This window comes from Narcine bancroftii, chromosome 5 (assembly GCF_036971445.1).
Source record: "Narcine bancroftii isolate sNarBan1 chromosome 5, sNarBan1.hap1, whole genome shotgun sequence".
NCBI classification, from domain to species: domain Eukaryota; kingdom Metazoa; phylum Chordata; class Chondrichthyes; order Torpediniformes; family Narcinidae; genus Narcine; species Narcine bancroftii.
The window spans coordinates 199,564,672-199,580,056 of record NC_091473.1 but is presented as its reverse complement, the minus strand read 5'-3'; the positions used below and the strand labels follow the sequence as shown (position 1 = coordinate 199,580,056).

Genomic DNA, 15,385 nt, shown 5'->3' with positions numbered 1-15,385 from the left:
CCTGAAGATTATTTATGTTTTCCTTATTAAAGACAGAACTAAAGTAGTTAGTCAATTGGGTTGCCATGTCCTTGTTCTCCATGATCAATTCAGCTGTTTTTGACTGTAATGAACCCACATTTGTCTTAACTCATCTTTCTCTTTATATATTTATAAAAAATTTTACAGCCATTATTTATATTCCCTACCAGTTTTCTCTCATAATCCCTTTTACTTTTCCTAATTAATCCTTTTGTCCTCCTCTGCTGAACCCTGAATTTCTCCAAAACCTCAGGAATACTTTTTTTCTGGCTGGTTTATATGTTGCTTCTTTCGATTTGATCCTGTCCCTGATCTCCCTTGTTGGCCACGAATGCACAACCTTCCTTGATTTATTCTTTTTTCAAACTGGATGTACAATTGTTGTATCTCATCCAAGGTATCTTTAAATGATTGCCATTGCATTTCCACAGTTAGTCCTTTAAGTAGCCTGGGGGGAGGGGGGGAGGGTGACATTGGCCATCGTCTCAGATGACGTTCCGCACAGCGGGAACTGGGGGATCTGTGGCAGGAATATTGGCCAATCCCAGGCCAGAGCTCCGATGATGTGGGGTCCTTGCATCAGTGCCTGGAACCCATAAAAGTGTGATGGCTGCAAGCCCTTCCCAATTATACTTATCAACGCCTGGTCTGGTCCCAACTGCCAAAGCGAGGCAATGACCACACACTTGTAGTAGATTGCTGGGGCGCCGGTAGCAGCTTCACCATCTCCCCCGACCGGGACGTTGGTTGGACTCCAGAAGTTCTTCTTGCTGAGAGATGTTGCCACCCCTCAGGGAGTCTCAAACTTCAGCAGTGGGACCATGGCTTATATTACCCAAAAACTGCTTACCCAAGCACCTATTCCCAGTACACAGAAAAAAGGTAACTGAGCAGCCTAGGCTTCTATCAAATACCAAAACTTTCTAGCTTATCACTTTGAATACAATGATTTATTTAGCTTAAAGATAACTTTCTAGCCTTTCACTTCGAATACAATGATCTACTTAGCTGCGAGGTCTCGCTTGACAGTCTGCGACCAACCAAATCCCATCAATCTCAAACAGCAACCAGCTAACGAGCAGGAAGATTAAATGTTCCCAGATATACCAGATGTTTTTTTGTCAGATAACTGCATCTCTGGGCCCCATGGTGGAATTTAGCTTACATCCGCTGAATCTCAAGCAGGTTAATAATTCTCAGCCTTGCAGGAGCAAAAAACAATTACATTCCACCCCTTGGTTGCAGTCTGTCACTTACGTGACCCAACAAGCATACGAGTACAGAAGGAGCAAAAAAGAGAAACCAAAACTACAATAATCACAAAAATAAGCAATAATGCAAGCAACCAATAGAGAATAGTGTGGCCCAATCCCCCAAATGTACCAGTTAACCATGAAAAAGGATTCCAACCAAGGCTCAAACTATCCTTGTGGACCACAATACTCAGACGCTGAACCTCACAATCAGATTTTGAAACATGCTGAACAGTATCAGATACATTAGTGGATACATCGGGATCATATGTGCAACATTCAGAACCACAACAGCACACGTGCCACCCTGTTTTGCTAAAAGAAAATCTAGGGCCATACGATTCTGTAAAGCCACTGTCCTGACAACAGAGAGTTCGTGATTAAGGTCATTAAGGCCTTGACTGACAGACAAAAGGGCGAAGGATGTCTCGTTGGCAATAGAGCTCATCAGATCATATAATTTGTGAACCTCTTGGGAAATGCGAATAACGCCATAACCTTGGATCAAGGCGCCAAAGAAAATCTTGGCACCTGAGATCAGTGTATGCCGAAGGACAGGGGACATACGCATAAGTGAGGGATGATCTTGTAAATGGGAAATATAATACAGGTAGGGGACAGTGTATGCCAAATAGCAGCAACCACCCCAGGTAATAAGGGGTAGCCATGCAAAGGCGCAAGACCCAGAAATAAAAGGGGAATATGCCAGACAATCACTGTATCCCAGTGCATCGGGAGGCTTGTAGGGGAACTTACAAAAGCAGACAGAGCCCTTCACATGTTGAGAAACAATAAAATGGGGGAGGGGGTATCATATTATAAGGGGGAGGGGTAGAAATATGCCATCCTTGAAAAATACCCAAAACGTCACTTAGACTAAAGAACTGGGCCTCCTCAGGCACAGACTCATTAGCATAAATGTGAACCCTGTCCATGGAGCGATCAAAATATTTCCAGGCAGCAACCTCCTTTCGGGTGAAAGGAATGAGGATCATGGAAATGCCTGTACCGGCATGCAAAGGGCCTATGGTACAAATCCAACAATCAGAAACAATCAATTGGTGAGCTGAACATTCATAGGAAACACGGAGAAAGGAATTGTTGGACAAATCTAAAGTTCGATGGTGAAGTAGGACACCAACCCTCCACAGAACCGGAATCTTTCCACCACTTAGCGACAGGCGGTGCAGAGTTATTACAAGATATAAAGCGGGTACAAAAATGAGCATCACAGAAGTAGGAGGCGACTCCTTCAGTTGGTCCATCCACAAACAGAATATAGGAACCATGACCGGCAATAACATATTTATATAAGCTGCACTTGAGGCGGGTGACCGAGGACTTCTTTGGTGTAATGCATCGGGCCATGTCCCCCATGGGCAACTCCCTCGGAATGTCCTCGACACTACAAATCCAATTGCTGGCACCAAATTAGCTGTTAAGCCAGGTCAGCAGGAGCGCAAGACAGAGGACCTGGAACAAAGAAGCTTGACATATATCACTCACAATGCCGTAAGCATTCAGTATTTAAACAAACCAAACCATCCTGTCCCTCAATAGCTACCCACCGAGTATTACCTGGGCAGGTGTCACTATTTCCCCTTTTACAGGAGGGCCACTACCTGGTGGTGCCACCCATACCTTTTGTCCGGCATTCTCTAGCTCAGGAATGGGGGGCAATGACTGTTTTTCCTCTGGAATAGGCTGTAGTTCAGAAGCATGAAGAAGTCGGTGGAAAGGTGTATCTCCCTTTAAAGGGCGATGATTCAAATTGTTGACTGCCTGCTGCAGCACATGGCACCACCCCTTCAGGGTCCCCAGTGGTGTTAATAAACGAACTTGTTCCTTCAGAAAGTCGTTCATTCGTTCAACTAATCTGGCAGCCTGTGGGTAATAAGGAATATGTTGGACCCATAAAATACTGTTGTCAGTTGCCCAATCACAGATTGCCTTCCCGGAGAAATGCGAGCCATTATCAGACTGAATCTCCTCTGGTACATCATAATGAGAAATTTAATGGTTTAGTCCTTGGATAGTGCTAGCTTGGTCAGCCGTCTTGGTGGGAAAAGCAAAAACCAGGCCCGAAAAGGTTTCAACCATTACTAGGACGTAACGTTTACCCATACAGTTTGGCATAGGGCCTATGTAATCAATTTGTCAGACCGCAGCTGAGCGAGCTCCCCATCTTATTTGGCCATGTGGACCAGGAGGAACGGTGCGGGACTTCACAAGCTGGCATGCTGGGCATGTATGCACGACCATGTAGACATCATCCTGATGGACAAGTAAGGCATGTGTACGGGCCCACATAGCTGATCCCTTCTCCCCAAAATGGCCACTCTGTTTATGTGCCCATTGAGCCAGGGGGACAGTATTAGCGCGGCTGATAGTGGCAAGCTGATCTGCTACTGCATTATGTTGTGCCATGTTAGTCATTGCATTGGTATGGGAGTCAACGTGATATATGGTTATCTCATGATGGTGGGAAGCATTCCACAACACCTGCCACAAATGTTTCCCCCATACTGGGCGGTCATGTATCAGCCAATCAGGCATTGTCAATCAGGCATCCATACCACTAATCCATTAACCACAGCCCAGGAATCAGTAAACAGGTGAAGAGGGTGATCATGGGAGTCTAGTGGTAAGGTGACCGCCTTCAACTCAGCATAATGACTGGAGCCACCATCCCCCTCCTCTGATAGTGAGTTCCCGACCTGGGATGGTAAGCCACCGCCTTCCACTTTTGCTTTCCTTGCACCCACCAGCTGCTACCATCAGTAAACCAGGCGTCCTCTTGTTCTGCTGGAGTGAGTGAATCATATGGTTTACCCCACTGAACTGGTGAAGGGGGGTAGAGGAGGGGGCAAGGTGGGTTCAATGTCCTCATGACGAGATGGAAGATCAGCAACCTGTTCGTCTATGCAGCCCACCCCTTCAGGTCCTCTGGTCGCTCGCACCACTTCTATTTAACAATAGAAGACTGTTGAGCCCACCCAATCTTTAGATTACCATCATTAGGCAGGACCCAGTTCATTATTGGAAGTGCAGGTTGCAACTGGACATCTGCATCGCCTGTCATTCTTTCTGTCTCCAGCAGGGCCCAATAATAAGCCAGTAACTGTTGTTCAAAAGGCACACTCGGGCATGGTTCGTGACCAGAATCCTAGCAGGTCTCGGCGGCCCTTTTGTTAATGCCAGAGGCCACATCATCAGTAACGGAGACCTATAGTTCATAGGGGGTATCTGGGATGCGGGGAGCAATAGGCAGGGCCTGAAGAATAGCCTGCTTGGCGGACTGGAACGCCCTTTCCTGATCGTTACCCCATAAAAAGTCTGCTTTCTTTCGGGTAATCTCGTAAAGAGGACGTAAAAGCAATGCCAAGTGTGGAATATGGCATCGCCAGTATCCCAATAACCCCAGGAAACGCTGGGTCTCTTTTTTACCAGTAGGAGTGGCCAAGACTGTGATCGTATTGCGAACTTTATCGGGAACCACCTGTTCTCCAGCATGCCACTGAATTCCAAGGAAAATAACCATCTGGGACGGGCCCTGTACCTTGGTGGGGTTAATGGCCCACCCTCTTTGCATCAGGGTATCTTGGACACTCTCCATACCTTCCTGTACCATCTCTTCCGTGGCCCCTTGGATCATCACATCATCAATATAATGGTGAATAGAGAGAAAAGGCGATACTGGCACCGCCTCCAAATCACAGGCAATTAGGCTGTGGCAAATAGTGGGAGAGTGTACATAGTCCTGAGGGAGGTGGGTGAAGGTATACTGGCGCCCCTTCCAGGTAAAGGCGAACTGATCCTGTGAGACCTCAGCTATAAGAATACTGAAGAAGGCATTAGTGCGATCAATGACAACATACCATGTTCCCGAGTTCCCAGTAGCAATGTTTTCAATAAGGGTAACAATGTTTGGAACTGCCAAAGCAAGTGGTGGGGCATGTTTGTTCAAAAAACGATAATCAACTGTCATTTTCCGAGAGCTATCCGGCTTCTGGACTGTCCAAACAGGGCTATTAAAGGGTGAAGTTGCGGGCCACACTACCCCTTCTTCTTGCAAAGCATCGATGGTGGCAGTAATCTCTTCCTGCCCTCCAGGGAGGCGATATTGTGGATTGCATACTGGTTTTGGGGTGTCGGGGGGAGGGGGGGAAGGCACTATCACAGGATCCCACTTAACTTGACCCACCACTAGTCTTTTTGTAATAGTCCGAATTCTAAATGCAAATCCCCCTTGGCTAGTATTAAGGGCCGTACCGGGCAACATATTAATACCCAGGATACACTCATCAGTGGCAGCCACCAGGGCATGTAACCATATAGGGGAAGGGCCATCACCCACCGTGGCGCGGACTTTTATTTCCTTCGCCAGGGTGATTGCTCCTCCCATCCCCTCTATTCAAAATGTTGGTCCAGTCCAGAGGTCGGGATTACCAGGAATTACCGAGTGCTCCACACCGGTATCGACCAAGGCCAAATATTGGCGGTCATTACCCCCACCCCAAAGGATTGTTAACATTATTTAGGGCCGCGGGTCCATGTGTATCCGCCGTATCTCGATGGAGTAGACACGGGAAACCCGCCCGCACCCTCATGCCTTAGTAGGCATAAGAGCCTTTTTAACCAATTGTTGTATCTCATCACGGGTAACTGGAGCAAGAGAAGCTGGCTTGATTGGAGCAGCAGTGGGAGCAGAAGTCACAGCTGGGGCAGGAGGACTCAACAGGTGGGGATGATGTTCCCCTGTCTTCCTCTTATAAAGGGCATAAAGGACCATGGTAGGTTTCCCATCAATATCGCCTAACTTTAACTTAGAAAATGGTCCTTTCTTGTTGGTCCGTTATTAGGAGCAGTCCCTCTCTTTTCATCCTGCTTGTCTGATTTAACCTGGATTGTATGTGAGTGGATTTTACCTCCCAACTCTAATTCTCGAAACCCAGATAAGGCGTGCACCGCCTCAGACACAGGGTGCCCAATTAGCAGATTAGTTACGGACAGCATCAGTCCCCGTACAGTGGGTTGGGCGGAACGAATCAATCAGCTATGCATTCCGGCAGTGAAGTCTCTTCGTCAGGGCTCCCCCCATGTACCCACAGCCTCAAACGCCCTGCATACAAGGCAGAGGCCAGGGCCTGCTGACGAATTACTGCTATACCCTCCTCTGGGGTTCTCCAATTGTTCTGCAAATGTAAATCCCTAACTACTGGTGACGGGTATACTCGTAACAGGGCATCCCCTAGAGTGGCAAGTAAGTAATCCAACCCTCTCCTTCTACCACGTAGCTCAGCAGTAACCCAGATATCAGTAGTCAATGTTCCTAATCCCAACAATTCCTCAGGGGTTAAATATACATTAACCCCTCCTTGTTCTCAAACATGCAGGAGCCAGGCCGCCAGAGTTTCTCCCGTCTTTTGCCTAAATCGATCTCCAATGGCGGCCAGCTCTTTCACGCATCGTTGACTGCTCCCGACCCTTGTTCCCACTTTGGCCCACAAGAAGGCCCTCTATCCAGTGGTCAGGAGCAGGCCGAGGCCATTCTGTAGAGGGGGGCCATTGAGAATAAGCAGGGGTTCGGGTACCTTCCCCTGAGTCTACTTGGGAGGAAGGTGAATCTATCCCTTCAATCTCTGCCATTACATCACACCTCTCTCCATCTGTGTGTTTGGAAAGTCCGCTGCCTTACGGGGCGGGCGTGAACAATGGGTGAAAAGGGTAGTACGTCAGGCACATGCCGAGGAGTATCTGCATTATTACCATTGTCATCATTCCAGATATTCCCGTCCCAATCATCAATTACATCAGGATCGTCGCCATTCCTTATCATGGCACGAATACAATGTGGATCGGGTTCTACCCCTTGCTTTTCCTTATCTGCACAGAGCTGCTGCCGGAGTTTATTACAGCAGATTGTTTGGACTTGCTTATCCTCCCATTCTTTGGCTCGGTCCTGACTGGTGCGAACAATCTCGCTCATCATGGAACAGCATTGTCGCATGGCTTCTCGCTCCTCCTCTCGTTACTCTCTGGGATTTTACTTCTCACTGAACTAATCCTGCTTCACATTGAACGGCGCGGCGTTAAGGCTGTGGACAGCAGCCAAAAACCGTCTGTCAGCACCCCCTTTTTAACAGGAAATTTACTTTCGCGAAGGAGAGTGGCAACCCGCTCTCCCAGAGGCGTACTTGATGGATCTAACTTCTCATGCCAACTAATGGGTGATCCCAACAAAGACAGGGTATTGGTCAACATGCCAAACCCATCATCTTTGGATGTGCATCCCGGAATCAAGAACTGCTCAGGGCTCACCTCTTTCTTTCGGCGAAACATCTTGAGACCAATCCTGCCAACTACGCCAATTGTCTTGGGTAAACTTGTCCCTCTCACTTTGTTCGTTTTAGATTGGTCAGTGTTTGAGCTACCGAAAGAAAACAGACACACACGCCAAGAGCATTTCAGTTTATACAAATCTTTATTACAAAATCTAAAGCTGATTTCAAACTACAATATGCAAGCCCTTCCCAACTGCTGAAGCGAGGCAACGACCACACACTTGTAGTAGGTTGCTGGGGCGCCAGTAGCAGCTTCTCCACCTCCCCTGACCGGGACGTTGGTTGGAATCTAGAAGTTCTTTTTGATGAGAGATGTTGCCACCCCTCAGGGAGTCTCAAACTTCAGCAGTGGGACCATGGCTTATATTACCCAAAAACTACTTACCCAAGCACCTATTCCCAGCGCACAAAAAAAAATAACCGAGCAGCCTAGGCTTCTATCAAATACCAAAATTTTCTAGCTTATCACTTTGAATACAATGATTTATTTAGCTTAAAGACAAAACTTTCTAGCTTATCACTTCGAATAGAATGATCTACTTAGCTGCGAGGACTCACTTGACAGTCTGCGACCAACCAAATCCCATCAATCTCAAACAGCAACCAGCTAACGAGCAGGAAGATTAAACGTTCCCAGATGTACCAGATGTCTTTTTGTCAGATAACTGCATCTCTGGGCCCCATGGTGGAATTTAGCTTATGTCTGCTGAGTCTCAAGCAGGTTACTGATTCTCAGCCTTGCAGGAGCAAAAAACATGGTTTAAATCCTCCATTACAGGCCAGAACAATAAACCAGTCTCGATTTCAAGGATTTGGTGTGTGTGTCGTTCTTCCCCACACTCGCATATTGCAAACGCTGCACTGGGGCCAGTTTTCCGTTTCATAAAAAATTTCCTCACACAAGCATTTAATTCCTGAACAAATTTTTGAGGATTTGCAATTGGATTCAATTGAAAAAGATAAAATATTCGAGGAAAAATAGTCATCTTAACACAATTTACTCCACCTATTAAAGTGATAGGTGACATATTCTATCTTTCCAAATCTCTTATTTTCTTTAATAAGTGAATAATTTAAATACATTTTTAAACACTGGTTCCACATGAATACCCAAATATTTTATTCCAGCATCTGGCAACTGAACTCAATGATTCTCTTGCATTGTGCAGAATCACCATTTATGACAACTCACTTTCTGACTTTATAATTTCATTCCAATGTCCCTGAATTGCCTGACCTGTGTCTTTTCATGTTTTTTTTATACATTTTTCCCTTCATTTTTCTTTTAACACTTATCATATGTAGCACATGGCAACATGATTAGGGAGGGGACAGTTTTCTCGGTTTGGTTTGTTTTCATACTTTTTTCCTTTCTTTTTCCTTTTTTTATTAGTTTCTCTTTTTAAAAAAAAATGATCTGGATTGTGAATTATGAATGTTTACAATTGATGTTTGGTTTTGATGTGATGATTATTTTATTAATTATGTGGAACTATTCACATCATCTCATTGTATCTCATTATTATAAACTCTCGATTAAAATTAATACAAATATTTAAAAAGAGCAACCCTCTGGATTTTTTTCTTGTCCTGAGCGTTGGCATCTCTGTACCAGTGATAAACCAGCCAGAACGTTCTCCACAGTTCACCTGTAGAAATGTTTGATACTCTTCAGTGACAAACTGAATCTCTTCAAACACCTTACAAAAGTATCGCCACTGGCGAGTCTTCTTCATGATGAAGAAGGCTCCAGGACAGATCCTCAGAAATGGTGACACCCAGGAATTTGAAGTTCCTGACCCTCTCCACGACTGAGCCCTCGACGAGGACTGGATTGTGTTCTCCTGACTTCCTCCTGAAGTTGAGCAGTGGAGATTGCCTTGTTGAAAATGTTTAAGACACGGATGGATTTTTAATGGATTGGGGAATTAAGGCTTGTACAGAACAGATGGGTAAGTGGAGTTTAGTCCATGGTCAGAACACCCATGATCTTATTGACTGGCAGAGCAGGCTCAAGGGGCTGGGTGGCCGACTTCTGCTCCTGTTTCTGACCTTGAGGTGAACAGCGCAGCTGTCTAGAAGTGGATGCTCAGTGAACACAGAGAGAATCCCAGCAGTGTGAGGAGGGTGGGGACTGGTGTGGAGCAGAAACACTGATGGGGGTGGGGGGAAATATCAGGATTATTCCAGTGTAGCCCCAGATGGACTGAATAACCTTGTCTTTGTTCTCTACATTGAGTGTATGACAGAGATACAAGGGGATGAGACACAGTTTTCAAACACAGCTGCTTTATTTGGTTTAGATCCAGGAAATAAAATTCATTTCCTGTAATTGGGTGGCATGGTAATGAAACATTATTACAGCACCAATGACCCAGGTTCAAATCGAGTCCTGTCTGCAAGGAGTCTGTACATTCCCCCCATGATTTGTAGGTTAATTGGGCGAAACTGGCTTCATGGGCTGCAGACCCTTCAACCATGCTGCATTGTTAATGTTTTAAAATATTTAATCAGTCACTAACATTGACAGAGAGAATCCATTCCACCTCCACTTCCCACTGCCTTGGAAAAGCAACCAACATATTAAAAGACTCACCCCTCCCCAGACACACTCCCTCTACCCTCCTCCCCATGGAGAAGATTCCCCAATGTGAGATCACACCCCACCAGATTCAAGGACAGTTACTTCCCAGTGTTATCCGACTCTTGAATGATCCTCACATGTAAAATAATGCTGCTTTTGCCTTGTACCAACTGATTGGTTCCTGGAACTCTGCACTTCTGCACTGTGATTTATTTGCTGGACTATGTACAGGATGTCCAGCTGGACTGCTCCATAACAAATTTCCCTACTGCACTTTTGTATGTGCGACAATAAACTTGAATCTGAAAACAAATTGCAAATTAACAAAAAACCAAGACCTGTTTTGATTTGTTGCTTCAATAACCACAAGACTCCAATCCCTCCTGGTGTCTGAATGAGTGATGTTTTGATATTCCACACCCTGGAAACTATCTGTGTGAACTCGCTGATGTTTCACCAGGCTGTTCAACTGGATGAACTTCTTCCTGCACTCGAAGATGATGAACGGCCTCCCCCTGGCGTGGATCTGGTGGTGTCTGAGCACCTGGGAGGACTGGGTGAATCCCTTCCCACAGTTGGAGCAGGTGAATGGCCTCTCATTGGTGTGGGCCCACTGGTGGATGAGCAGGTTGGAGGACTGGACAAACCCCTTTCTGTACCCTTGCAAATGAATGGCCTCTCCTTGGACTGTACCCGATGGTGGTTCAGCAGGTGCGAGGATTGGATGAAGCCCTTCCTGCTCTCAGGGCAGGTGAATGGTCAGTCTCTGCTGTGAATTTTCTAGTGGGTCAGCAAGTTTGATTGCTCGTTGAAGCCCTTGCTGCATTTGGGGAAGGTTAGGGGCCTCTGCCTGTTGTGGATCCGTTGGTGTATCTCAAGGCTGGAAGTGTTGGTGAAGGCAGGCGAATGGCTTTTCCCCGGTGTTGCCCCACTGTTATGTCTGCAGATTGGAGGTCTGGGTGAAGCACATCCCGCGCTCAGGACAGATGAATGGCCTCTCCCCAGTGTGGATCGTCTGGAGGATCAGCAGGTTAGAGGGCTTGGCGAATTCCTTTCCACACTGAAATGGAGGTCCAGCAGGTGGGAGGACCAGGCAAACCCCTTTCCACACTGGGGGGGAAGACGAATGGCCTATCCCTGGTAATGGAAACGCTGGTGGGTCAGCAAATGGGATGAGTGGATGAAGCCCTTTCTGCACTCGGCCTGTCGCTGTGAATCTTCTGGTGGTTCCGCAGGTTGGAGATCTGGTTGAAGTCCTTGCCGCACTTGGGGCAGACAAACGGCCTCTCACTGCTGTGAATATTCTGGCAGGTCCGCAGGCTAGAGATCTGGGCAAAGCTCTTGCCGCATTCAGGGCAAACAAATGGCTTTTCCCTGGTGTGGACCCGCTGGTGCGACCGGAGGTTGCTGATCCAGGCAAACTCCTTGTCACACTTGGAGCAGGTGAACGGTTTTTCCCCGGTGTGGACCCGCTGGTGGCTTTTCAGGCTGGAAGTTTCAGTGAAGCCTTTCCCACACTTGGGGCAGGTGAATGGCTTCTCGCCAGTATGGACCCGCCGGTGTACCTCAAGGTGGCATCTCTGGGTGAAGGCCTTCTTGCACTCGGAGCAGGTGAAGGGCCTCTCCCTAATGTGGACCCGCTGGTGCACCTCAAGGTTGAATCTCTGGGTGAAGGCCTTGTTGCACTCAGAGCAGGCATATGGCTTTTCACCGGTGTGGACCCGCTGGTGGGTCCGCAAGTTGGTGCTCTGGGCAAACCCCTTCCCACAATCGGGGCAGGTGAAGGGTCTCTCCCCGGTGTGGACCCGCTGGTGGGTGCGAAGGACGGTGAAGTGGGCAAATCCCTTCCCACAATCAGGGCAGGTGAAGGGCCTTTCCCCTGTGTGGACCCGCAGGTGTCTCTCAAGACTAGACAAACTGGTGTAGGCTTTCTTGCACTCAGGGCAGGTGAAGGGTCTCTCCCCAGTATGGACCAGCTGGTGTACCTCAAGGTTGGATCTCTGGGTGAAGCCCTTCTTGCACTCAGGGCAGATGAAGGGCTTTTCCCCGGTGTGGACCCGCAGGTGGGTCCGCAAGTTGGTGCTCTGGGCAAACGCCTTCCCACAATCGGGGCAGTTGAAGGGTCTCTCCCCGGTGTGGACCCGCTGGTGTCTCGTTAACTCACTCAACCATTTAAAGTTCTTCCCGCAGTCGGAGCACTGAAACGGGTTCATCGCTGTGGTGACCAGAGGATGTGGTTGGATCCAATGAGGTTGGATCTCTGGGTGAAGCCCGATGGAGGGTCCCGGAGAGCTGGGCCGCGGGTTCAATCAACACCGAGGCTGGGACTAGGGCCGGGACCGGGGGAGAATAGACCTCTAACCAGGCGTTGCAAACTCCGGAACCACTGGAGCCCCCGTTCCGGGACCCGCTGCTGCGCTCTGCTCCCGGCGATGAATCGCTTTCGGTCCCCGACAAGCGCCGAAACCGGAAAGAAACGAATTGCGCATGCCTGCCAGGGACCTCATGGGCGTCATCGCTGCGTCATCCTGCCGTCCAGCGCGAAGACGTCACTCGGTGGACGTCCTTGTCCCGCCTTCCTTAAAGAGACGGAGCTCCGTCATCTGCCTGGATTTGGTGAACATGAGCTTCTTCATTGAACAGAATTGGAACCATGTGAGTGAAGATCCGTCATTGATCTGAGTTCTCATCCAATGTGGAGTTAGGGCTGTTGGAAAGGTTCCCATTTATTGCTTCCACACTGGAGATTAATGCTCCCCTCTGGCCCGGGCGCTGCTGTCGCTGTGCGGAAGGTGGGGCGACAGGGAGCTCAACCGGATCGGGGAGAGGAGACGCGGGTCCGTTTGAAAGGGAGCCTCGTCCACTGAAGCCGCGGGAACATGATGGAGGGAGGGAGGGAGGGAGGGAGCGCGGAAATCGGATTCCATCGCCAACATCTCCAGCTGTGTCCGAACCAACGTTTGAGCAGGATGATGCTAAACCCTCTTTCTCAATCTGCTCTCTCCTTATTGTCCATCACTGAGCCCAGAGCCCGCCCGCCCGACACTCACTGAGCTCAACTTCACCGCTCATTTTCGGCACCGTTTTCTGTGAAAACCCTCAACATTAACTCTTTTTTTAAAAAAAAACTTTTATTTATTTAAAAGACCATTAAGAAAAATCAGTATACCATCCAATAAGAACAATTTTGTATAACAACATTCATTGGAGCGACTTCATCTCCAACATCGAAGTACTCGAGATGGCAGAGGCCGACAGCATTGTATCCACGCTGCTGAAGATCCAACTGCGCTGGGTAGGTCACGAGGACCATCGCCTTCCCAAGATTATGTTATATGGAGAGCTCTCCACTGGCCACTGAGACAGAGGTGCACCAAAGAAGAGGTACAAGGACTGCCTAAAGAAAGCTCTTGGTGCCTGCCACATTGACCATCGCCAGTGGGCTGATATCGCCTCAAACCGTGCATCTTGGCGCCTCACAGTTCGGCGGGCAGCAACCTCCTTTGAAGAAGACCGCAGAGCCCACCTCACTGACAAAAGACAAAGGAGGAAAAACCCAACCCCAACCAACCAAGTTTCCCTTGCAACCGGTGCAACCGTGTCTGCCTGTCCCGCATCGGACTTGTCAGCCACAAATGAGCCTGCAGCTGACGTGGACATTACCCCTCCATAAATCTTCATCTGCAAAGCCAAGCCAAAGAAAGAAGATATATGTATATATTTAAAACACACAAACCCCCACCCTCCCACCCCATAAGCCAGCTCTCTTAAGGAGAGCCAAAAATATAAACAAAAAAACTAAAAGTATTTAATAAAGTACATCCAAATGCACATATTGCAAATAAGATAGCCACTTATTAACAAAAAAAGAATAATTATCATGCAAATTATATGTAATTTTTTCCATAATAATACAAGCTTTCAATTCATTATGCCAACATATTATACTAATCTCTATATTGTCTTTCCATGTACTAGCTACACATTTTCATGCCACAGACAACACTAATTGTACAAATGCAATTTGAAACTTATCCAACCCTAATCCCCTTACAGGAACTATGTAGCCCATTAGAAAAATAGATGGGCCTAATGGTAACTTAATATTGTATAATTTTTCCAAAACTAACCTAATTTCTTCCCAAAATGATTGTATTTTAACACAAGACCAAACAGCATGTAAAAATGTTCCAGTACATAAACCACATCTAAAACAAGAATCCGAATTACTAAAACCATATTTTTTCAATTTCTTAGGAGTTAAATATAACTGATGTAAAAAATTATAATTAACCACTCCATATCGTACATTCGCCAATTTAGTTACACATATATATATATATATATATATATATATATATATCATAACACATATCCGCCCAATTATCTTCCAGAAAAATAAAGGTTAAATCATTTTCCCATTTAAGCTTAGACTTCCAATAATTTCAGGTCATTACAGGTACAATCATCTCTTTACCAAAGTTCTAAGTCGGTAATAAACAAACAAAGAATTTTCAGAAATATCAAATCATTTCCTGAATTGATTAAAAGAAAGAAGTTGTCCTTCCTCAAAACAATCCTGCAATATCTTTATACCCTTAGAATCCCAACTCTTTAAATGACTATTAAACATTGAAAAAAGGAATATAATGGGGTTAAAATTTCAGAAAGATGTGACAGAAGATTAAAAAAAAGTGGTTTTGGCTAATTTGAAATTACGTTATAGCACATTGCAAATTTATCTATTTGAGTGTTTAATCAATCTAAACAGCGCTATTATGAGTTGGGCGAGAGGGCACATAAGGTAGTTACATGGCAGTTAAAGACGGAACAGGATTTGTGGATTATTAATGCTGTTAAAAATAATTCAATAGTTACCTATAAACCTCAGGAAATTAATGAACAGTTTTATTCATTTTATTAAAAATGATATTCTTCTGAGGGGAAACAGGATAATGGTTCTATTGAATCTTATTTATCTAAATTAATGTTAGCAGTATTAGGGGAGGGTTATGGAACTGGAATCTCCATTTACAGATTTTGAGATTCAGGAGGCTATACAGGAGATGCCAAATGGAAAGTCACTGGGGGATAATGTATTCTCTGTGGAATTAAAAAAAAATTTTTATGAAGACTTATCTTCTGTGTTTGGGGATGTATTACCACAAATAACTGAAGAACAG

General features: G+C 46.3%; 1 protein-coding gene across 1 annotated transcript; it reads right to left on the bottom strand.

Annotated features, from left to right (window-relative positions):
* Positions 1–7,739: 7,739 nt before the first annotated feature.
* On the bottom strand, positions 7,740–12,717 carry LOC138764546 (gastrula zinc finger protein XlCGF57.1-like). The gene has a single exon (XM_069940635.1). The coding sequence runs from the start codon at positions 12,413–12,415 to the stop codon at positions 11,363–11,365; it is 1,053 nt and encodes a 350-aa protein (XP_069796736.1). The 5' UTR covers positions 12,416–12,717; the 3' UTR covers positions 7,740–11,362.
* Positions 12,718–15,385: the final 2,668 nt, after the last annotated feature.